At 43.0% G+C, this 25395-nt stretch overlaps 1 protein-coding gene across 4 annotated transcripts in view; it reads left to right on the top strand.

Annotated features, from left to right (window-relative positions):
- Window positions 1-25395, top strand: part of LOC120860420 (filamin-A-interacting protein 1-like) — a 211128-nt gene that overhangs the window by 124953 nt on the left and 60780 nt on the right. For all 4 annotated transcript variants that reach the window (XM_040236222.1, XM_040236220.1, XM_040236219.1 and 1 more), the window contains 2 exons: window positions 16332-16505; window positions 24896-25074. In XM_040236222.1, coding sequence (XP_040092156.1) covers window positions 16332-16505; window positions 24896-25074 — 353 coding nt within the window. The remainder of the gene's footprint in view (window positions 1-16331; window positions 16506-24895; window positions 25075-25395) is intronic.

Genomic DNA, 25395 nt, shown 5'->3' with positions numbered 1-25395 from the left:
GATAAGAAAGCCTTCCTCAGTGATCAAGGCCAAAAATAGAGGAAAACAATAGAATGGGAAAGATTAGAGATATCTTCAAGAAAATTAGAGATACCAAGGGAACATTTCATGCAAAGATGGGCACAATAAAGGATAGAAATGGTATGGACCTAACAGAAGCAGAAGATATTAAGAAGAGGTGGCAAGAATACACAGAAGAACTATGAAAAAAAATCTTCATGACCCGGATAACCACAATGCTGTGATCCCTCACCGAGAGCCAGACATCCTGGAATGCGAAGTCAAGTGGACCTTAGGAAGTGTAACTAGGAACAGAGCTAGTGGAGGTGATGGAATTCCAGTTGAGCTGTTTCAAATCCTAAAAGATGATGCTGTGAAAGTGCTGCATGCAATATGCCAGCAAATTTGGAAAACTCAGCAGTAGCCACAGGACTGGAAAAGGTCACTTTTCATTCCAATCCAAAAGAAAGGCAATGCCAAAGAATGCTCAAACTACTGCACAATTGCACTCATCTCACATGCTAGCAAAGTAACACTGAAAATTCTCCAAGCCAGGCTTCAACAGTACGTGAACCATAAACTTCCAGATGTTCAAGGTGGATTTAGAAAAGGCAGAGGAACCAGAGATCAAATTGCTAACATCTGTTGGATCATCAAAAAAGCAAGAGAGTTCCAGAAAAACATCTATTTCTGTTTTATTGACTATGCCAAAGCCTTTGACTGTGTGGATCACAACAAAGTAGAAATCCTTCAAGAGATGGGAATATCAGACCACCTAACCTGCCTCCTGAGAAATCTACATGTAAGTCAGGAAGCAACAATTGGAACTGGACATGGAACAACAGACTGGTTCCAAATCGGGAAAGGAGTACGTCAAGGCTGTATATTGCCACCCTGCTGATTTAACTTATATGCAGAGTACATCATGTGAAATGCTGGGCTGGATGAAGCATAAGCTGGAGTCAAGATTGCCGGGAGAAAAATCAATAACCTCAGATATATATATACCACCCTTAGGGCACAAAGCAAAGAACTAAAGAGCCTCTTATTGAAACAGGAGAGTGAAAAAGTTGGCTTAAAACTCAACATTCAGAAAAAGTAAGATCATGACATCTGGTTCCATCCCTTCATGGTAAATAGATGGGGAAACAGTGGAAACAGTGCGAGACTTTTTTTGGGGGGCTGCAAAATCATTGCAGATGGTGACTGCAGCCATGAAATAAAAAGACGCTTGCTCCTTGGAAGAAAAGTTATGACCAACCTAGACAGCATATTAAAAAGCAGAGACATTACTTTGCCAACAGAGGTCTGTCTAGTCAAAGCTATGGTTTTCCCAGTAGACATACATGGACGTGAGAGTTGGACTATAAAGAAAGCTGAACACTGAAGAACTGATGCTTTTGAACTGTGGTATTGGAGAAGATTTTTGAGAGTCCCTTGGACAGCAAGAAAATCAAACCAGTCCATCCTAAAGGAAATCAGTCCTGAATATTCATTGGAAGGACTGATGATGAAGCTGAAACTCCAATGCTTTGGCCACCTGATTCAAAGAACTGACTCATTTGAAAAGACCCTGATGCAGGGAAAGATTGAAATCAAGAGGAGAAGGGGATGACAGAGGATGGGATGGTTTGATGGCATTACTGACTCAATGGAGAAGAGTTTGAGTAAACTCTGGGAGTTGGTGATGGACAGGGAAACCTGGTATGCTGGAGTCCATGGGGTCACAAAGAGTCGGACACGACTGAGCAACTGAACTGAACTGATGAACTATAGTGAATTGGCTCCTCTGTCCATGGGATTTTCCAGGCAACAATACTGGAGTGGGTAACCATTTCCTTTTCAAGAGGATATTCCTGACCCAGGGATCGAACCTGCGTCTCCTATGTCTCCTACAAAACGTGCACATTCTTTACCGCTAAGCCACCAGAGAAGTTTGTCATGGTTGTTACAAACATGTTTTGTAGGCACTTAATTAGCTATGATTTTTTTTTTAACAAGTAGAATCTCTAATCTTTTTCTTTGTCATTCCAGGGAAAAAGTTTTTCCCCTGCAAAGTCAGGGGGAAATGTATATTCGCTCAATCATTCACTTATCTGTCTTTAAACAAAGAAACACATAAAACAAGGTTATATACTGATGGATGATGAAATTATTGTGATGAGAGACTTGTGGGAACCTAACTACATTTTTCCCAGGAGCAATGATTCTGTGTGCCCTAACTCACTATCTGTGGTAACTTTACAGAAAACAACCGTTGCAGATAATGAAAATCAACAGCTGTTCATTTCTATTTGTTCCTTGTATACAACAGGGAACCTGAATCATGGGAAGATTTGATGGAGATTTCATGAACATGTGCAGAAGTAATAAGCTAACATCTTTGGGGTCTAAGCTTTCTGTGAGCTGTGCTTAGTTGCTCCGTCATGCCCAACTCTTTGTGACCCCATGAACTGCAGCCCGCCAGGCTCCTCTGTCCATGGGATTCTCTGGGCAAGAACACTGGAGTGGGTTGCCATGCCCTCCTCCAGGGGGTCTTCCCGACCCAGGGATCGAACTGGGGTCTCCCACATTGCAAGTGGATTCTTTACCTACTAAAATCACCAGGGAAGCCCAAGTGAAAGGTAAAAGTAGATTTTAAAGAAACTCTTCTGTCCTCAAAAGAGAAAATATACATGTTTAGAAGAGTGGAAACACAGGACATTGGTGTTAAATAAAGAGGATACATGCACAAAACACACATACAAACATTTTATTACACATTTAACAAACAATTAATGAGTTGATCCCTGTGCTAGCAGCTGGGTTCACAAGAGAACAAGAGGCTTCTGACCTCCCAGTCCTTCCCAGAGGGAGAAAACAAGCGATGGTGGTTACAAAGTGATGAGTATAGGATTAGAGAAGTATCAGGCGACGGGAAGGGCAGGTCTACACATTTTACACCTGTTCTCAGATCACAGAGCTAGTGTTCCTAAACACTAGCACTTAGATAACAGCACACATGAGGTTTTCTTAATAAAAAACTTTGAATGTGGCCCAAGAGAGTGAAAAAGCATGGTAATTGTATAAGCAGATGTGATCAACTACATTCTCTCTTTGAAAAGGTAGATTTGGCATTTCAACCTGAGATTTGGCAGCAGAGAGCCAAATGTTGTCCATAAAAGCTGTTAGCCAATCACAAACAGATACTGTGACTTTTTCAGGGATCTCCTTTCTTTAAAAAAAAAAAAAAAGGGCTTTCCAACTAGGAACTCATAGGAATTTTATTAAACACCAAAGATGCAATATAAGAAATGAACATTTCTATTTCTTCACTTCTTTTTATTTTCTTTTCCTAAATCAGAGGGCCTGACTTCGGCTGCACCTTCATTTAGAGGCAATGCCTGCTTCCAGCCTGAGTCCTAGCACAACGCGCTGTTTGACAGTGTTTCTTATTGATGCCAGATTTTAAATAGAATACCCAGAGAAGTTTAGGAAAACCTGTCAAGTCATTTCTGCTGCAGTATAAACTTTTGACTCGGGTGATGAAGAAACTGCAGACTCTAGCATAAACCGTGGAGTCCAGATTCTTGAATTAGACAGGAAGCTGCTCCTTCAAATCACCAACAAATTGTGCGGGAGGTCCGGAGGCGTGGGGGCTGTCATTGTCTGGGAAGCCGGAGGCCCAGGAATCACAGGATTGTTATGAGTGGTTTGGGGAGTCACAGGGACAGACAGCCACTGGGACGAGGACTAACTGGTGCGGTTTGTGGAAAGGCTTTTTTTTTTTTTTCTGGGTCCTCGTTGTGGCACACAGGCTTTCTTGAGTTGTGGCCCAGGGGTTTCTCTAGCTGTGCCTTGTGGGCTTACTTGCCCTGAAGCAGGTGGGGGGTCTTAGTTCCCTGACTAGGGTTTGAACCTGCGTCCTCTGCATTGTAAGGTGGATTCTTAACCGCCGGACCATCAGGGAAGGCCTTGTGGAAAGGCTTTTGGCTGTGTTGCTCAGTAGATCTAGCTGTTCCACATCAGTCAATTTAGTCCTATGAGAAAAGAAAAAAGAGGAAGTTGCCTTTTATTGGGCAGCCACAATACTCCAGGCACCATATTAATCACGTCACACGTATTTCAGTCTCTTACAGATGGGGAAGATGAAGTTCAGAGCTAACCGGCTGAAGGTCACATTAGCAGGGCCACAGTGTGACTGGGTCACAAAAGGCAGGGTAGCTAACATTTGCCAGATCCTTTTATACATCAGCTCAAGTAAAATCTGTAAAGGAATTACTGCTGTGCCCATTTTACAGATGAAGAAATTGAGTTCAGAGACGCTAACTCGCTCATTCAAGGTTACACTAGCAGCAGTGCTGATGTATGTTTCTAACTCAAAGGTGAAAGTGAAAGTCGCTCAGTCATGTCCAACTCTTTGCAACCCCATGCACTATACAGTCCAAGGAATTCTCTAGGCCAGAATACTGGAGTGGGTAGCCTTTCCCTTCTCCAGGGGATCTTCCCAACCCAGGGATTGAACCTAGGTTCAATTGCAGGCGGACTCTTTACCAGCTGAGCCACAAGAGAAGCCCAACTCAAGAGACCCAACCGCATACTGTTTTCACAGCACTGCTTCTCTGAGTAGGAGAAAAAATTAGCTGTAAGTTACCATCAGCAACTTGTTTCAAGATGAAGTCAAAAAAGCAAGTGCGTTAAGAAAGCATATAACAATAAACATCTTCAGTACATCTGAAGAGCTGATACTTAGAATGACCATTCCAAGTTCTCAAAAAGACATTAACTTATGCATATTATATTCTCTTTAAGAGAAGAGGGCCTTCATAAATCATTTGAATTCTAAATGAATTCACTTTGGGAGTTCATCCTACTCCCAAACCCCTACAATGGAAAAATCTCTGTTTTTTAAAGTGAGTATTTTTGAGTTACTTCATGCCCTGTAGGTTCATAATGGCTGAGATTTTCTTGTGTTTTTGTTCAAAAAATGAAACTCTAGTTGTTCTAATTTGGTCAAATGCCATCAATATAGAATTCACTTAGGTCAGAGACTGAAATGAATACATCAAAAAGCACAACAAATCCAAAGGATTTTCGTGTTATACGATTCAAACAAACCACCCCTATAAATTTTATCTAGGCGATATGTCCTTATCTTGTTGACTGGCAATAATTTCTCTTTGAAAGAGTATTACTTGTATTTCCCAGTCCTCACCAGTGGAGGATAAAAATAAGATCAAAGAAACTATCGTTTCCCTCTCCTGCTACCGCCCCCACCTGCTCTGTGGGGATGCCAGGCCCCTTAGGTTTCTCCGGAGCGTGCAGGGAGTCCTGAGGGTGGACCGCACGTGTTTGCACCCTGCTCTGGGCTACCATTTGACCTTTGCCCCTGCTCTTTCCCCCTCCAGCCTACTGCAATGAAGCCTGCTCTTCTGAAGGTACAGCCCACACGACTGTCTGCGATCCAGGCCTCTCTCCTCCGTGTCTGTCAGTTGATGTCTTCTTGGAGGGGTTCAGCCTATGCGTCCATCCTGAGAGCAGGATGCCCGACAGACAGACAGGGGCTGCCCCTTCCCGCCTTTCCTGCTTACTGCTGCATTCTAATTTACCAATTCCTCTAGTTCTTACTGGGTTCTTTCACGGCAGTCCTTCACCCTGGGACCCAGGCATGGGTCGAGGGGGCTGAGCTGAGGGGCGTGTTGGAGTGACAGGCTCTGGGCTGCACTCAGACTGACCCTTGCCCTCTGACCCTGCCCCATTGTCCTTTGGCCAAAATGGCACCCATCCTCCCCCCCCCCGCCCCCCAACCCGGAGATGAGCTCTTTCCCAGGAAGAGCCTAGGTCCCTCATACAAATAGCCCTGCCAGTCAATCCTCCAGACAAGATTACAGAGAGGGATTTCACTCAAGCTTGAGAAAATTCTTGGAGGGACCATCTGTGGAGGAGACAATCATAGGATGAAGTGGGGAAGTGAACAAAATTTACATAAATAAATAGCGGGGTTGGACCAGCGGGGTCTGCAGAGAGACGCCTGGTGTCAGATCTGCTACAGATGCTCCGGCTGTCCTGGGTCGCCTCTGGCTGGCTTCTGTTGAGAGGGTTAAATTCACGGAGCTGGATGAATAACCACAGTGAGAAAACAACCATGTCGTTGTGCCTTAGCAATCACTTCGCCCGTGTTTTATGGAATTCAGCTTCTCAACCGGCTCACAGAAAGCTGGACCCTGTCTGTGGGACCTGATTACATATAGGGGTGGGTCGTTTAAGGTCTCTGCCCAGGGTCTTTATTAGCACAGTACCAAGAGCCTGCAGTCTTTCAGAATTTAAGAAATTACACACTACAGAATCACAGCACCGCAGGGGGCAACCTGTGGCCTTATCTAATTTCTAATCTGGGACATAGCAGCTGTCTTGCTATTAATATCCCAATGTGGTAAAAAAGAAAAAAAAAAAAACACACAAGTCATGAAAATGTTTAAATCCATGGATGACTCTGATGTTCAGTTAAGTAACCACAAGGAAAATATGACTACGTTTACAATTTATTACATGGAATTTTACCTTTTTATTCAAAAAAGTGGTATTCTCTAGATAAAGGATTGAGGGTGATTTATATTTTCTTATTTGCACTTTTAGGGGGATAACAAAGTGGTACTTCTAATTTTTTAAAACTGTGGCAAAATATACATACTATAAAATTTACCATTGTAACCATTTTTAAGTGAACCATTCATCAGCATTAAATGCATTCACCTTGTGTATTATCACGACCATCCATCCATCTGCAGAAAGCTTCTCATCTTCCAAACCTGGAACTCTGTTCCCACTGAACAACCACTGTCCATCCTCCTTCCCTGCTGCCCCTGCCAACCACCCGTCCACTTTCTGTCTCTACGAATTTGACTTTTCTAAGTACCTCATATAAATGGAATCATAGAGTATTTGTCCTTTTGTGACTAGCTTATTTCATTTGGCATAGTGCCTTCAGGGTTCATCCATGTTGGAGCATGTGTCAGAATTTCCTTTTTTTAAAAAGGATGACTAACATTGCATTATATGTATATGTGTGTGTTCGTCACTCAGTCATGTCTGACTCTTTGTGACCCTCTGGACTGTAGCCCACCAGGTTCCTCTGTCCATGGAATTCTCTAGACAAGAATACTGGGCTGAGTTGTCATGCCCTTCTCCAGGGGATCTTCTTGACTGAACCTGGGTCTCTTGCCTTGCAGGCAGATTCTTTACCATTTGAGCCACCAGGAAAGCCTTTGTATGTATATACCACATTGTTATGACCACCCTAGACAGCATATTAAAAAGCAGAGACATTTCTTTGCCAATAAAGGTTCGTCTAGTCAAAGCTATGGTTTTTCCAGTAGTTATGTATGGATGTGAGAGTGGACTATAAAGAAAGCTGAGTGCCAAAGAATTGATGCTTTTGAATTGTGGTGTTGGCAAAGATTTTTGAGAGTCCCTTGGACAACAAGGAGATCCAGCCAGTCCACCCTAAAGGAAAATTGACTGATGCTGAAGCTGAAACTTCAATACTTTGGCCACCTGATGTGAAAAACTGACTCATTGGAAAAGACCCCGATGCTGGGAACGATTGAAGGCAGGAGGAGAAGGGGACGACAGAGGATGAGATGGCTGGATGGCATCACCGACTCAATGGACATGAGTTTGAGTAAACTCCGGGAATTGGTGATGGACAGGGAGGCCTGGCGTGCTGCAGTCTGTGGGGTTGCGAAGAGTTGGACAGGACTGAGCCCATATACATACATAAACACACAGAGCCATAAAAGCCCCTAAATGTTGCCATTTGTGATGCCATGGATGGACCTGAAGGGCATTATGGTAGTGAAAGAAGTCAGGCAGAGAAAGACAAAAATCTTGTATGATCTCACTTCTATGTGGAATCGAAAAAATACAACAAACTGGCGAAGATAGCAACAACAACAAAAGCAGCAGATTCACATCTATATAGAACAGACTAGGGGAAGGGGAGGGTAATATAAGGGCATGGGGTTAAAAGGGGCAAACTATTAGGTGTAAGCTACAAGGATATACTGTACAACCTAGGGAATATAGCCAATATTTTATATAACTATAAATGGAGTATAACCTTAAAAATTGTGAGCCACTAACTATATTTTATACCTGTAACTTACATTGTACCTCAACTATATTTCAGTAAAATTTTAAAAATTAATGTCTGTTTAGGTCCTTTGCCCATTGTAAAGTCAGTTTTTGTTGTTGTTGAGTTATAGCAATTCTTTATATATTCTGGATATTCATCCTTTATCAAACATATGATATGCAAATAATTTCTCCCATTCTGTGGGTTGCTTTTCTCTCTGTCAGTTCTGTTCTTTGATACACAGAAGTTTTAAATTTTGATATAGTTCAATATATCTATTTTTTTCTTTTATGGCTTGTGCTTTTGGTGTCATATCCAAGAAATCATCGCCACATCCAATATCATGAAGTTTTTCCCGTATGTTTTCTTCTAGGAGTTTTAGCTCTCCATTCAGGTTTTTGATTCATTTTGAGTTAATTTTTGTATAAGGTAAGGGTCCATCTTCCTTCTGGGTATCCAGTTTTCCCAGCATCATTTGCTGAAAATACTATCCTTTTTCCATTGAACGGCCTTGATATTCTTACTGAAAACCATGTGACTATGTGTACGAGCTTTTATTTCTGGGGTCTCTCTTCTGTTCTACCGCTCTAAATGTCTGTATTTAGGCCAGTATCATAATGTTTTGATTGCTGTAGTTTTGTAGCAAGTTTAGAAATTAGAAAGTACGAGACCTGAATTTTGTTCTTTTTCGTGACTGGCTCTTTGGCTGTCCCTTTGGATATTTGTTGTCTCTTGAAATTCCATATGCACTTTAGAATGGGTTCTTGTATTACTGCAAAAAAAAAAATTATTGGAATTTTGAGGAATTTTCCTTTAAAATAATTCAAGCTATCATGATACTAATAAAAGCAAGTTTTAATATGAAAATAGCATCTGCTTGTGATTTTAAAACATAACTTTATTATTTAGTTTTGGCCGCACTAGGCCTCTGTTGCTGTGCGTGGGCTTTTTCTAGTTGTGGTGAGCAGGGGCTGCCCTGATGTGGTGTGCAGGCTTCTCATTGCACGGCTTCTCTCACTGCAGGGCTGGGGCTCCAGAGCCTGCTCGGTAGTTACGCCACACAGGCTTCACTGCCCCGAGGCATGTGGGATCTTACTGGACCAGGGTTTGAACCCATGTCTCCTAAATTAGTGAAGAGATTCTTAATCACTGGATCTCCAGGGAAATCCTGCTTGTGATATTTCTTTTTTCTTAATGTATTTATTTTTAATTGAAGGATAATCACAATATTGTGTTGGCTTCTGTCCTACATCAACATGGATCAGCCATAGGTATACATATGTCCCCTCCGTCTTGAATGATATTTTAATAAAAGCTTTTTTGGGGGGATAGTTCAGCTGAAGTGCTACAAAGAAGTGATCTTTAATGAACAAGTTGTATAGAGACTTTTAGGCTACTATTAACCATAGAGTTATAGAGAGAAATTTCTAGAGAAAAACTTAAAGACACATTTTTAGTCCTGATGGCCCTTTAACCATGTCTGAATCTTCTCCTTGTATGTTGCTGTGGCACTAATTATGTTATCTTTGCTTTCTAACATTGAAGAGGAAAGAAAAAATGGGGGTCAAAAAAGGGGAAAAAATCACTAATTTCTATAGTGATAGCTAATACTATCATAAATTACATAGCTTTTATTCTTCCAATACGTTTATAATATTCCATTTTACCTAACTAGAGAGAACAGTATAATTCAATTTGTATGAGATTTAAAGATAGTTTGTTTCCTGTAGTGACATTCTGGTGGAATGTACTGTTTTTCTTTATTCAGTTTACATATTTTCTTTTTGGAATAAACTTCAGAAGCAGAAAGTGACTCCTAAACTGTAGACAAGAATGTCAGATGGAAGAGCAGAAGTTGAAAAATGTAATTGTTTAGATCTTTTAATCAAGGCTAGTTAAGGTTATTCTGAACTTTTCAGTGTCAGTTTACGCCTCTCTGACTTCACATCAATTAATTTTAATTTTCTTTTAACAAATATTTACTGAGTTGCTATCATGCGGGTAGGCACTCTTTCAGTAGACATTGTAGACATAATCCCTGACCTCAAAGCTGCTCACAGCCTAGGAAACAAGTAGGCCAAGTAAACTAATCAATTACCTTATTTAAATAGATACAGAATATTGAGTTGAGTTCCCAGAATGGGAAAGTATTTACAGAATGGGTATATGTTAGTCTTCCAGGACCATCTTTCGTAGGGTCCCTTAGCTCAATGCAGTGATATTCATATTCATATTTAGGTAGCAAATGAAACATATGAAAAAGTGATAATTTTTAGAAACTGTGACATTCTGGTTCTTCCAAAGCATAGAAATAAATTTATTCTGTCCTCAAAATATATCCTCCATTCAAGGTCAACCGCTCTTAGCACGGAATGGCTGGCTTGAGGTGTGCAATGTCAGCAGTTAGGAGCAGGCATCTCAAACTTCCCACCTGGCTGTGTTCCCTCTCAACTTAAGTAAGTGGACCATCATGCTGGGGATCATGGTGGCACCATCTAAGAAGCTGTCCCAAGCTGTTCACCTCAAGCAAATGTTTTCTAAGTCTTCTGTTTTACCCTAAACATTCAAGTCAATATGAATATTGTATCAATGTTCTGAAAGACTTTTAAACTACTTACCACCCACCCCAAGTCTTTAACTCATCTGAGAGCTTCAAGAGGAGGCACAGTGTTGAATTTGAAGTTCAACGGCTCATCTTGATTCCCCATCCTCCCAGAGTTAGACACGTATACATTTAGAAGTGCGGAAAGGCTTTGTCATATGGGCATAAACACAAAATATTGTTTCTTACTCATTATGGATTTTCCCAAAGATTAAAAAATCCCACAAGTTTAAAACATAGTTAAAGTTGTCACCAGACACAGTCATCAACAATGGAATTTTGCCTTTAAAGAAAGCTAAGTTTTGGAAACACTGTCAGGGAAATTCAGTTCTTGAGTAGAGTAAGTCCATCATGGCTGCCCTGTAAGATATAGGAACATTTTGGAATGTCCAGTTTCCTGTCCACTCCCTGTTTGCCCTTGGATAACCAACTCATCCCAGTTTGCCTGGGACTGTCCTGATTTGTAGGATTTTGTTCTTCTTAGTCCCTGTCAAAACGAGAGAATTGATCACCTTCATTTGCACAGAGGTACAAATACTTTCACCAGTTCCCTGCAACCCTCCTGGTTTATACTGGTGGTCTCAAGTGACCACGATTCCTTGGTGAAGATCAGTAGGATTGAAGACCCAATGAGAACAGGAGAAACCTCTGGGGCAAGCACATCCTTGCTGGGGGGCTTGAGCTAACATAGCAGATAATTTAAGTGCTTTTGGTGTTGAATTGGCCTAAAGTAGTGAGGAGCCTGGTCTTTCCAGGTGGGGCTAGTGGTAAAGAAGCTGTCGGCCAGTGCAGGAGATGTAAAGAGACTCAGGTTTGATCCCCTGGGTTGGGAAGATCCCCTGGAGAAGGGCATGGCAACCCACTCCCATATTCTTGCCTGGATAATCCCTGGGACAGAGGAGGCTGGCAGGCCACAGTCCATAGTGTCGCAAAGAGTTGGGCATGACTTCAGCGACTTAACACTCATGCACCCAGTGAGGACTCTGGCGGGCTCTAGCCCATGGGGGTCCCAAAGGGTTGAACATGATCAAGCACACATACACAGTGACGTCTAAGTGCAGCTCTGCTTTAATCACAGTTCCTGGCTTGCACCATTAGACACGCTGATTCAGAATTTGTGCATTTTTAACACAGTGAATGGGCTTTCTACCACACCAATCTGACCACGTCACAATTCTGTTGCTCAGAAATTCCAAGGCTCAGACTTTCCTGGTGGCCCAGTGGATAAGAATGTGCCTGCCAGTGCAGGGGACACGGGTTCAGTCCCTGCTCTGGGAAGATTCCACAAGCTGAGGAACAACAAAGCCCATGCACCGTAACCACTGAGCCCGTGCTCTAGAGCATGCGAGCCTCAATTACTGAGCCTGCAAGCTGCAACGACTAAAGCCCATGCACCCAGAGTCTGCGTTCCGCAACAGAGGAAGCCACCGTAGTGAGAAGCCCGTGCACCACGACTAGAGAGAAGCCCCCGTAGTCTAGTTTCTAGACTAGTCACTGCAACTAGAGAAAGCCTGGGCACAGCAACGAAGACCCAGCTCAGCCAAAACAAAACAAACAAACAAAAGGATGCTAGGTTCCTGTGTGACCTGGCACATATAAAACAAACAAACAAAAACAAAGTCCAGGGTTTCTTGCTGTTCCATGATAAAACGCACACTCACTGTCTGGTTTACAGGCTTTTCATGAGTTGTCCCTTTTATCACTCTAGCCTTCTGTGGCCCCAGCATCTAAATCTATTCAGTTTGACCTTTGCCTACAGGCTTCCCTTGGCCAAGAACAGTCTTACCTTAGCTCCACCCCTCTTTCTCCAGCTGAAGTACTCATGTGAGATTTCATGTCACTTTCTCCAGGAAGCCTCCTCTCAGCTCAGATTCAAGTCATAAAGATTCTTCTGACATTCTTAGTCTCTGATATCTCCTCCATCCTAAGTCTTACCATGTTATAATGTAAATGCCTTTCAATTGTTTTTGTGGTTTCCCTCTAGACTTCAATGCCTCAGAATGCAATTATATCTCCAGTACTGAATGTGCACAAATATTTATTGAAGGGATGACTGGATTCAGCCCTCTTTTGAACTATGTCACCTGTGTGGGCTCCACCTCTCCTGTGTCTTATTTTGTTGCCTCCCTCCCTACTTTGACAGCAAAGTCCATAGCATGTGTGCGCACTAAGCCGCTTCAGTCATGTCCAATTCTTTGCGACCCAATGGACTCACCAGGCTCCTCTGTCCATGGGATTCTCCAGGCAAGAATACTGGAGTGGGTTACCATGCCTTCCTCCAGGGATCTTTCCGACCCAGGGATTGAACTCACTCCTCCTGAGGCTCCTGACTTGCAGGTGGATTCTTTATGGCTAAGCCACTGAGGAAGCCCTAAAGTCCAGAGACCCACCCTTCACTTTGTGAATGAATCCACACATTCACCTGTTGGCCTTGGGCTTTGCAGAGCGGCTCTCTGCTGCCCTCAAATGTTTTGGATCAGCTCTTTATGCAGCCAGTTGAGACAACCCCTTGTTCCCTGGAGTGTTGGGTGAATTCAGCAAGGACATCTTTGTTCTTGGACTCTGTATGCCTCTCTTGGCAGGAAGGGTGACTGCGCAGGATGGAAGAAAGGATGGGATCCCTCTGTGCCTGTTTCTGTACCCTAATCTTCTATTCATTCTCCATCATCATGGCTAAGTCAACTAAATATTTTCATTGTCTCTTCTGCCTCTGATCTCCTTCTATCTCCTTTCTTAAACCCTCTTCAAAGTACTTCTCCCTCTGGGTTGTTTTACATCTTTAAATACAGTGGTTTATTTAACAGCTTCCCAGAACCCTAAGACTTTAACTGCTTGCTTGTGGTAAAACTTCCATGTGAAAACAGTCATGTTCAACAACAGGAACTTCCTTACACTTTGAATTTCATTCCTTTCTACAAAAATTAACAAGACTCTCAAAGCAGAGATGTAAAGTGGTTTTATTTAATTGAATCATGATTCAATTACTGAATCATCTTCAAAGTAATAAAAAATATTTATTGTGATCACATCTTCATTATTTCACTGATGAAACAGATACCACAGTTTAATCAGTGAATTATGAATGACTGATTTACCATATTAAGCCATTTTAAATAGCAGTGATTTATAGGCAACATGTATATTCCTTCTATGATTATTATTATAGCAATTAAAAAGCTTTTAGTTCCTGATGAATAATGTGATTCTAAATATATAATGCGCTGTGTTACATAACCATACCTCTTTTCCTTCAGTAATTGGTGTCTAGGGTAACTGAACTCAAATGAAATGTGTGGTTTATGTAGTGCATCACAATCAATACGGTTCAAGCATAAGCACATTTTTTAGGGAGAGAAGAAATGGGTGTTTTCTTCTAAGAGAATTCAAAAGATTTGGTTAAAAAGAAACATACCAATAATATTTACATATTTTTGAACCAGATAGCTTAAACTTTTAAACTAAAATAGCTACCTATTTACAGTTGTAAAGCTCTTTGTTTACACTGTCTGAGAACAATGGACATACCTTGGACTCCTTCAGGACAAGATCACCATACACAGATGTGGAGCTGGGCCTTGTACAGGGGTGCCTGGCAAGGGACCCGGTAAGAGTACACTTTGCACGCTAGGCAGGCTGCACCCTGACTCAGAGCTGTGACTCCTGGAAGAAGCAGGCACCTCTTTCTAATTTGCAAAAAACTCTGTATAGCTAGCCTGACGCTGTGTCTGTGCTTTGTCCTTTTGCCCTGCACGGAAACACATTGCCTTTCCATTAAACTATTTTCTGACTTACACTTTCTCACTAATCCCAAACCACTGTTTTCTTCAAAATTAATATTTTCCATTTTTGTCTTGAAAGAGCACATGTATATGTGGCAGAAACAATATGGGGAAAATCTGCAAATTCCAGTCCATTGACGTTTCTGTAGTAAATTCATCTTTGGCCATTTGGAATTAGATGAATTCAGAGACTACGAAAAAGCAATAAAAGCAAGAAATCTCATGAAAGACAAACTTTATACTAGGGGTCCTCACTCATAAAAGAGTTAGCTCCTTTCTTTAGAATGCTGTGATAATGAGCCAGGTTTATGATTTAAAACCCACCATTAGCATAACACAGGGGAAAAAATCTCCGCCACCGTCACAGACTGAAATTCTGTTGCTTCCAGTTTGTTCTTTGGTACAAGCTAGGATAGCTTCCGAGCTTTCTGGATGGTGAGCAGGGGTTGTACCACAGTCCAGCGTCTATTCTGTCGTCTTCTGGCCTCATGCCACACAGGTGTTGAATTCTTAGTCGCTCAGCCTAACAATTTAGACTGACTTTTTGTCTGACTCTTTGCGACCCCAGGGATTGTAGCCCACCAGGCTCCCTCGTGGGAGAAGGCAATGGCACCTCACTCCAGTACTCTTGCCTGGAAAATCCCATGGATGGAGGAGCCTGATGGGCTGCAGTCCATGGGGTCACTAGGAGTCAGACACGACTGAGCGACTTCAATTTCACTTTTCACTTTCATGCATTGGAGAAGGAAATGGCAACCCACTCCAGTGTTCTTGCCTGGAGAATCCCAAGGATGGCAGAGCCTGGTGGGCTGCCGTCTATGGGGTCACACAGAGTCGGACACGACTGAAGCGACTTAGCAGCAGCAAGGATGAAGTCAGGTATACGACCAAATGGGAGTACATTTAGTAAATGTCAGTTCCATCATAGCTACAAAGTTCATCAGTCCTCATCAGTAGGAAATATATTCAGATATATTTGTAGTATGTGATGCAGACCATAGTCAATAGGACTGAAAGCCTATAATCATGTGGTTTTCTTAAGCACGTCAACAAGACTCTAAAATTTTGCTAAAAAAACGAAAGAACAACTCCGATTCCACCAACCTGACTCCTCTGACTGGCAGTCTGGATATCACAGGAGTTAAATTTCATATACATGTTTATGTATGGCTGAGTCTCTTTGCTGTTCACCTGAAACTACAACATTGTTAATCGACTATACCCCAATAAAAAATGCTTTTGGTATTATAAAAACAAATTTTTTTTCACCTTCAAGTGGGAATACATTACATTGAGAAGCCCCACCCAGCATCATGTGAGCTGCCAACCATGTGTTACTGTGCAAGATGAATCACTTGATGGGAAAGAGGAAATCGCTAATAAAGGTTGTTTTTGTTAATTACACATGGAGTAAGAACCAGAAGGGGAGAGAGCAGGGTTTATTTTAAGCCAGATTTGAGTACTACATTCAGGGCATAGATAGAAAACTTTACATTGTCGTTGACCTCATGAGCACTGAAATGGGCTAAGTACCCCCAGGAGCAGTCCTCCCCCTTCTCAGAATCATTGCTACTTCCAGCAATTTTTATGTAGTTAATATTAGCACAAACCCTTTTCTCTGCTTGCCTGCTTCCTAGCAACCTGAAGCAGAGTATCTGCTTGCCAATCTGCTTTTGGTAAAAAAAAAAAAAAAAAAAAGAACAAAAAGCACCCAGTGGATTTGCCAATAACCGTGACAAGACACGGGTTGTATTCAATAAACTCCGTGTTGATTTTGTGAGCCCGGCAAAGGATACATGTTGTCAACTGTCTGACCTTGCTGTGCTTTCCATCACAGGCCAGGGAAGATGTGATCCACATGCTGAAGACAGAGAAAACTAAGCCGGAGGTTCTGGAGGCTCATTACGGGTCTGCGGAGCCAGAGAAAGTGCTCCGGGTCCTGCACCGAGACGCCATCCTGGCCCAGGAGAAGTCCATAGGAGAAGATGTGTATGAGAAACCCATCTCAGAGGTAAAAACTTACCCTGACAAGTCCCCGAGCAGGGACCCTCAAAGGGAGGTCTCCGCATCCTTCCATTTGACACACTTCAACATTTCCTTTCAAAGGCAAACATTTCTTTAAGATGCCCTATTCCCTGGTGGCTCAGATGGTAAAGAATCTGCCTGCAATGCAGGAGACCTGGGTCTGATCCCTGGGTCAGGAAGATCCCCTGCAGAAGGGGATGGCAACCCACTCCAGGATTCTTGCCTGGAGAATCCCATGGACAGAGGAGTCTGGTGGGTTATAGTCCATGGGGTTACAAAGAGTCAGACAGACTGAGTGACTAACACTTTCACTTTCAATCTAGAATTAAAGTATAACTTAATAATTCATGAATTATTGTGGATACAGTTCACTGATAAGAATTGTAGAAGTATTTTCTTAAATAGACTTAAAGCCCCAAATATATTTCTCATGTGGTTATGATAGTTACCTGCTCTTCAGTTTTTTATTCTTTTATTTCTCTAACAGGTGATATGGGTAAAAATTTGAGGTGCTTATGGGTTTTAGCATTGCATTTTCAGATTATTATCAAACTGGTAGCCTAAAACTAAATTGATTTTACTGTGATATTTATGGTTATAAAGCCACTTGGTTTTTATATCTTATAAAAGACTTGGTCTTAATTTAAATGGTCTCATGTGAGTGGCTAAAACATAAAAGTTGAGGCAAAATCCCAATGGAAGGTTTAGAGCAGGGAATCTAATAGGACAATATTTAATCATTTTTATACAGGATTGTATTAGAAACTATTGCTGTTAATTACTCATAATAGTACATGTTAAAAATACTCTCACATCAAAGTTGGATTTGGATGCAGAATCAGGGAACAAGTTGATGGATCTAGCCAAACTGACCTTTGGAATTCATGTAAAAAAATCATAGATGTGAAATTACCATTATAAATGAATAATGAACACAGAAATTATAATATGAAGCAAGTTGTAATTTAACTTAAGACAAGCCTTTGCAGCAACTCAGTTTGAAAGATCTGAGAAAGATCTGCTTTAGAAAGTAGTCACAACAGATTGATGGCTCCACAATTTTATAATTTCTCCAACAAGAATGAACTGGAGCTCCATTCTCATCTTTTCTGTAAACAATAAGAGATAATTATATGATAGGATGGGCTTCCCAGGTGGGGCTAGATGTAAAGAACCCACCTGCCAATGCAGGAGACATAAGAGACGTGTGTTCGATCCCTGGGTCGGGAAGATCCCCTGGAGGAGGGCATGGCAACCCACTCCATATTCTTGCCTGGAGAATCCCATGGACAGAGGAGCCTGGCAGGCTACATAGTTCATAAGGTCACAGAGTCAGACACGCCTGAAGCGACTTAGCACGCATGCATATTATGATAGGATAGAGTCGACTGGCTGGATCCAATTTCACATCTGAGATTATCCACAGTGATTAGCTGGCTGTGGCTTGAGCAGGTCACTTCAGCTCTTTAAGCTTTGGGGTTCTCTGTCACTTTGGGGTTCTCTGTCACGTGCACGTCTCATAGACTTGCGAGGACTAAATGAAGCAATGACTGGAAAACTTTTGACATAGTTTCTGGAACATGCTAGCTACTCAACAAATATCAGTATTGGCTGGGAGCTGAGGGTGATAATTGCTCACACTCTTTATCAGTTCCCAACTTGGAGGGATGTGAGGAGTAAAAGACATAGGGGAAAGGATCAATTTTATATTGGCATTATAACCACCTGGATTGAAGAACTCAGCTTGGTTAAAGAGCATCATTTGGGCATTTTAATTCTTTTCTCCCAAGTTAGAGCTTGGAATGACCCCTAAGGGGAGAGGTAGGTCTTCAGAGCACGCACACCCAGAATCACTGCCTTCCGCCCACATAATGATGCTTCTTGGTTCCTTCCCCCCTCAACAGTCTGAAGCATTGTTCTTCCCTGGGGAGAAATGAATGATGAGGAAGAGGGAAAAACAGAAGCTACTTTTCCCAACACTGGCAAAAATGAGAGAAAGAGGATGCTGCAAGGAGAAAAGATTCCCTTCTACCATTTATAGATTTTTGGTTTCTTAACCCTTTGGGCTTTATAATCAAATTCTTGCTACTCAGGAGCAAGGGAGTTGCTTCCAAGTTCATGATGCAAGAATCTCATATGTCACTGTTCCATTACCTCCTGGGACTATGAGCAGATAGCCTAGCTCTTGTTCCTAGAAGTCATGCTGTATTTGCGTGCATCTCTGTTAATTCAGTCCTGTCAGACTCTTTGTGAACCTATGGACTGTAACCCATCCTGTTCCTCTGTCCATGGGATTCTCCAGGCAAGAATATTGGAGAGGGCTGCCATGCCCTCCTCAAAGGGACCTTCCCGACCCAGGGATCGAACTCGTGTCTCTTATGTCTCCTACATTAGCAGGTGGGTTCTTTACGGCGAGGGCCACCTGGGAAGCCCAGAAGTCATGCTGTACCTCAAGCCAAAAACCACTGCTCATTCTACTTTTCATACCAAATTAGGCCCTACTAGGTCATCCAACAGAACCCACTAAAGGCTAAGCAGTGAACCCAATATGGTAGACACCCCCCTTGCCAGGTATCTGGGGAGAAATTAAACAGAGAATATTAAATCCCCCAGAACTTCCTTGTACATTAAATTATAAGATATCAAAATTCTTAATTCTTAAGCAAAATTTCAAAGAAATTAAGCTTTCAGTTTCTTTCCTTCCCAAATTCTTATTCTGCTTAGCCTTAGCCAGAGAGATTTTAACCTGAGGCATTTTCAAAGATGAAAGTCTTTGAAAGTCTTCATCTTTCAAAGATGAAGTCCTCTATTCTGTTTATTCAAAGAGGCTGAAGATTATTAGACACATGCAGTTACCATAGTATCAATCTCACATTCATAAATTATTAAAAATGCAAGAAAAGCCGCAGCTCCAAGGTCAATTTATCTCCAGAGGAATGATATTTCTTGACCTCAGGACTCAGCATAATGCAGACTCATGTTAGTTTTACCAAGACTGAAGCAGAGATTTCAGGGATGTCTGAGGAAAGGAAGGTGGATAGAGGAAATCTTTAGCTCCGACAGGATGCCAGTCAGTGTGGGGGCAGCTGTCCTCATCAGACGGAGTCTGCCACCACCAAGAGCTTAATAACTGTGGGGCATGGCGAAACTTGGGTGGGTGGAGGAATCTGACTGCGTGTACTATCCTTGCCCTCAGTGACACTTGAAACACATCTCTCTTTTTTCAAAGTTTAGGGATGTTTGAGTGGTGACATCCTGCATGCCTAGGTCTTCCCACCTGCATGTTTAAAACCTCCAAAATTATTTGCTTTTTTCATTCACAATGCCCAGAACTAGGCAACCCATCTCATACCAGTGGGTTTTCTTACTGCCCCCTTATTTCAGGGTGTAGCACCCCTCTCCCAGGTGACTTTCTGAAACCTGCCTATCTTGGTACCGAGTGGGAACCATACCTTGCCCAGGTGACCATTCCTCAGAACTTCCCTTCTCTCTCGTGTTTGAACTTTCTAATTCTTAAGTAACTTGTCCTACTCAAGGCAACAAAAGAATTTCCTTTTGTCACAACTTTTCTCCAGTAGAAGGCTCAGCTGAGTTTTACTGTTATTGTTGTCTTCAACATTTTGACTAGTTTTTCAAATGGTCCCCCTCTTCCTCCATCACTATTTTAGGGACTGTACAGTTTTTTTTCTTTTTCTTTTTTTTTGCCTCTACTTACCCTATGGTTTCAGGCTTCCCAGGTGGTGCTAGTGGTAAAGAATCCACCTGCCAAGGCAGGAGATTCAAGAGACGTGGGTCCATTCCCTGGGTCAGGAGGATCCCCTGGCATAGAAGATGGCAACCCAGTTCAGCATTCTTGTCTGGAAAATTCCATGGACAGAGGAGACTGGCAGGCTACAGTCAAAGGAGTTGCAAAAGAGTCAGACACGACTGAGCCACTGAGCATGCACACACACACACACACACCCACACCCTACGCTTTCAGGCCCAGACATTTGTTTTCTGTATATTACCTTCCACATTGTGCATCGTGTGGTCACCCTCCATGAGAGAAGCAAAGCCAAGGAGTAATGAGTCTGCCAAGAGGAACCCTTGTTTAACACAAATCTTCTCTACGTTTACTTTCTTGAGTTGGATGATCCCTCCTAAGGAGTTTTTCCATAACACACCTGTGCTTGGACACATCTGCTGCTGTCCTGCCCCACTCCCCTTTCACTTCTCTCATCTTTCCCTCAAAATCTGCATCTTTAAGTTTCTGGTGCATGTCCACTCAGAGCCCATCTGCAATAGCTGACACCCTGAGACTCTCCCCAAATTGTTTCAAATATCCTACCCTGATCTTTTCAAGTTTTCATTCTTAAGTCTGTCTACATGTTATGTAACCAGTTTGAATAGCTGTTGCAGTCTGCAAGAGAGGGGCCCCGTGTGATCTCATGAAGAACCTCCGCAGTTTTACAGCATGCTCCTCAAATGTTTCCTGGATCCTGACTCCATCTATTCTTCTTGGTGGAGGCGGGTGTCATGTTGCTCTGCTCTCTAGGCTCTCTAGCCTCTTCTTCCTCTGTCACCCACTGTGATTCAACAAAGACTAAAATATCTCCTTTTCTGTAGCCTTATCTTTCAGAGCATTTAGATCAATTTTCCTTCTGTGTAAATACACTTTGGTCTTTTAGGACCTCCCATTTCCTTTTAAGTAGATTTCTTGCTTCCTAAATTCCTTAATAGTCTTCCCCTTAGCCCTATGTTGATAACAGACTAAAAATCAGTTCCTAAATCGTGATTCTTTCATCTGAAACATACTGAAATTTCTCCCCATCTCAAGTCTCTGAACTTCTTCTCCACCAACTTGATTCAGGTACACTCTTTTCTCAGTAAATCTTGGCTTTTGGTGCTATGATGATCTCATTCAATTTTCCTTCCACCTCCATCCAAGTGGAAGCTACATTTCCAAAGGAATCAGTGCCCGTTTCACTTTCACTATTCAGTAATAAGAACTCTCGTTCCTCTGTGGTTGAGCCACCGTTTGGAGCCTGAAAACCAAAAGCCATGGGACACAGTGTACACAATTAATGAATCTACAGAGCTCACAGTTATGGGAGGCGGTCTTCAGAGTCTCAGGACAAGCCACACAGATACAGGAGGTTAAGTCCACCTCAGCTCTCCCCTAGGAGCTCCGTGCCGTTCTAAAGAAAGTAACGAGTCACAGGGTCTGGCACGGCTGCTCTATCGCTACGCATGTCAGTTCTTACATCCAGAATTTAAAACTGAAAGCTAAATCCTCACATGCTAATGCTTTGTTGCCAAAGAGGGAATTTACTAGCTTTGCAGTTTAAAATCTGGGTGTGCAGTTCTGGGCGGAAAATGCAGTGTGTACATCAGCATCTCAGCATCCTTCCATAGGCATTCAGGGACAAAAAGACCGTCTTCCTGATTATGCAGTCAGTACTGAGGTCAAGCAATGCTGATGCAGGTGAGGTGAACATGGCCTCTGACACCAGCCACTTAGGGGCCTAGCCCCAGCGTGGTAGCTGCTGAGAACAGAACAGCCAAAGGCCCACAGGGACAGAACATATTTAAGCTAGGGCCGAGCGGTCCCACCTAGGCTGCCCCAGAGCAATTAATACCAGCATACGCTGTTTTTTCTCTAGATGCCCTGACAATGTGTCTCTCTCTGGATATTTCAGTCAACCATCTAATTAACAACGCCCCTATCTTCTCCTCTTTTGAAAGGATGCAGGAATAACTGCAGGAGTCGGACATATGACTTGAAAGATTAACTTTAGTATTGACATAAATAGACAGATCACCACCACCAGGTTCCTATTAGCTTCTCCTAAACTTTGGAGGGAGCAGTGAGGGAGAGTTTGGATCCTCAGAGCACAGAGTAGCATTTTATGTAGACAGGGTCAAAACTAAGAAATGAAAAGGCTGGACTTCTAATACCCAGCTCCCTGTCCCAAATACAACCTTCAAAGATGTCACCCTTCCTTCATTAGGGAGGAGTGGGTCAGGGTATCAAGAAACAGGTAGAAGCTGTTCTTCCAAATAGTCTCAAAAGGAGGGAAGGCCTTACTTTACAACAAAGTTGTTGTTCAGCCGCTTGGTGGTGTCTGACTCTTTGTAACCCCATGGACTTGCAGCACACCAGACTTCCCTGTATTTCACTAACTCCTGGAGTTTGCTCAAACTCATGTCTGTCGAGTCGATGATGCCATCCAACCATCTCATCCTCTGTTGCCGCTTTATCCTCCTTGCCCTCAATCTTTCCCAGCATCAGGGTCTTTTCCAATAAGTTGGCTCTTCTCATCAGGTGTCCAAAGTATTGGAGTTTCAGCTCATGAAGTCAGAAGGATCAAAAGGGGGAAAGAGTTGCTCCTTCTACATTTCTGATGATGTTCCAGCAATGCTTGACAAATTCTATAGCATGTGGTAAAAATCACACTTGTGGAGAGATGCAGAGTGCTTGGGGAGAATTTTGTAATAGGAGCTGTCTCACTGAGAAAGTTTCTTGTACAGACTGTCCCATTAACACTGCAGAAATTTATCAGAATGCATAGAAGTACAATTAGCCTTCCTGATGATCTCAGGCATGACAGGCCACCAGGTAGCCTGGGTTTCACCAGTCTGTTGGTCACCTGCTCTTAGGCAAGGGGGGTGGAGGTCTAATCAGAAGGCACTGAGGATTATGGGGGTAATATCTCTTTTACTTTGGGCCCCACAAATGATTCATTCACAATGAAGGGATATATACAATTGTGGCGGGAACCTCAGATCCTCCTTATGACTGAAGGGCAAACGGAACATCCAAGGAATAGCTCTGGAGCTAATCCCCACGGAGCTACTCCACCGAGGCTTACGGAGTTGGCTGTGGGATTAAGAATGGGTCCTAGGACTTCCCTGGTGATCCAGCGGTTAAGAATCCATCTGCCAATGTAGGGGTCACAGGTTCGACCCCTGGTCTGGGAGGATACCACATGCAGCAGGACACCTAAGCCAGTGTGTCACAAGTACTGGGCCCATGCTCTAGAGCCCATGCTCGCCAACAAGAGAAGCCACTAAAATGAGAAGCTCAAGCATCACAGCTAGAGAGTAGCCCCTGCTTTCCACAATTACAGAAAGGCTGCCCTCAGCAACAAAGATCCAGTGCAGCTAAAAAAAAAAAAAAAAAGAATGGATCCTAAACATGTCTGATTCATCCAGAGCAGTGATTCTCAACAGGGGGGCCGGTGTGGGGGGGAGCATGGGGACTTTCCCTTCAGGAGACAACGTTTGTGGATAGCTTTGTCACAACTGCAGGTTTTAATACCAGTGTCTAGAGGTCACAGGCCAGGGATGCCGCTGAGCATCCTCCAATGCACAGGAAATAAGAATTAATTGGCCAGAAATGTCACTAGTGCTGAGGGTTGTGAACTCCTGCACTAGGGTTTGGCGAGGAGAGTAGGATGGAGAACTATCAATACTGTAAGATTGGGTCCTATTCAACAAACATTTACTGAACACTTACGTTGCCCCAAGCTCTGTGTTAAGCACTGGGAACTAAAAAGATGATCAAAGCATGGTCCCTTAAAGATCTTATAGCCTGGCCAGTGACATAGGCACAAAAAGCCCTGTAATAATATTTTTTTAAGATCTCTTAGTCTGAGATATGTGCTCTCCACAAATTCTGAGACTCTCCTTATATTTAGTATCTCTTAAAAGGAGAGGACTGTGGGCCCTTCACATACTTTTCCTAGAAATTCACTTAACTACAGGCCTTAAAAAAAAAAAAGGTTGCAATGATGATAATTTCATTCTACCAGGGGAGGAATTTGGTACATGTTCCTGCCGAGCTCTTTATTTTTGTGAGATTAGGTGGGATGCTCTTCTCTTTATTTCTGAGTACAGGGCTTTGCACTGTCTCATCAAAACAGTGCGTTTGTTTAGGAACCACACACAGGTTCACAGAGAAAAGATCAAAGGCCAGAAGTTACTACAGCTTTACCACCGCTAGTTCATACAGTCAGCTGACCTAGAGAACATGATGGAATAGGGGGGAAAGCAGAGAATAGCAGACCCCATGCCCTCCCTCCAGGTAATAAATCACTGTGCTTAGTCGCTCAGTCATGTCCCACTCTTTGCGAACCCATGGACGGCAGCCCACCAGACTCCTCTGTCCATGGGATTCTCCAGGCAAGAATACTGGAGTGGGTTGTCATGCCCTCCTCCAGGGGATCTTCCCAACCCAGGGATCGAACCCAGGGCTCCCACATTGCAGGCGGATTCTTCACCATCTGAGCCACCAGGGAGGCCCTGATACATCAAGAGACAAATTATTATTTATTTAGAGTCGTATGTAAGTGAAATAAAACATTAAGCTCTTTCCCATGTTGGCTTACTCAGCTGGACAGACTCGAGGAAAAGCAGAAGGAAACCTACCGGCGCATGCTAGAGCAGCTGCTTCTGGCTGAGAAGTGCCACAGGCGCACGGTGTACGAGCTGGAGAACGAGAAGCACAAGCACACCGACTACATGAACAAGAGCGACGACTTCACCAACCTGCTGGAGCAGGAGCGGGAGAGGTAACTGCGCATGCTCGCCCGGGGTGGGCGGGGCCGGCACGTTCATCCTGCCCCCTTCCCTCCCGGGGTCAGAGTTCCGTCCGGTGGCTCCGAGAAGCTTGCGTGGGGCCCAGTTCCTAACTTCTGAGTGGTTTGCAGAGAGTGAGACAGACGCTGCCTGGAACTATTAATGTGACCATGTTGGGGTTCATACAAGTATGACAACACACTGATGTGAAAAGCCAGAAAGCCATACGCAGGGAGCTTCCATTTTACCTTGATCAACGAAGCACCTCCGTTTGAAAAGCCTCTCTACTAATTGCCATTTGTTAGAAATAATCT

This window comes from Oryx dammah, unplaced genomic scaffold (assembly GCF_014754425.2).
Source record: "Oryx dammah isolate SB20612 unplaced genomic scaffold, SCBI_Odam_1.1 HiC_scaffold_11072, whole genome shotgun sequence".
Classification (NCBI taxonomy): domain Eukaryota; kingdom Metazoa; phylum Chordata; class Mammalia; order Artiodactyla; family Bovidae; genus Oryx; species Oryx dammah.
Note: the sequence above shows the minus strand (reverse complement) of the source record. Positions and strands in the feature narration are given on the sequence as shown.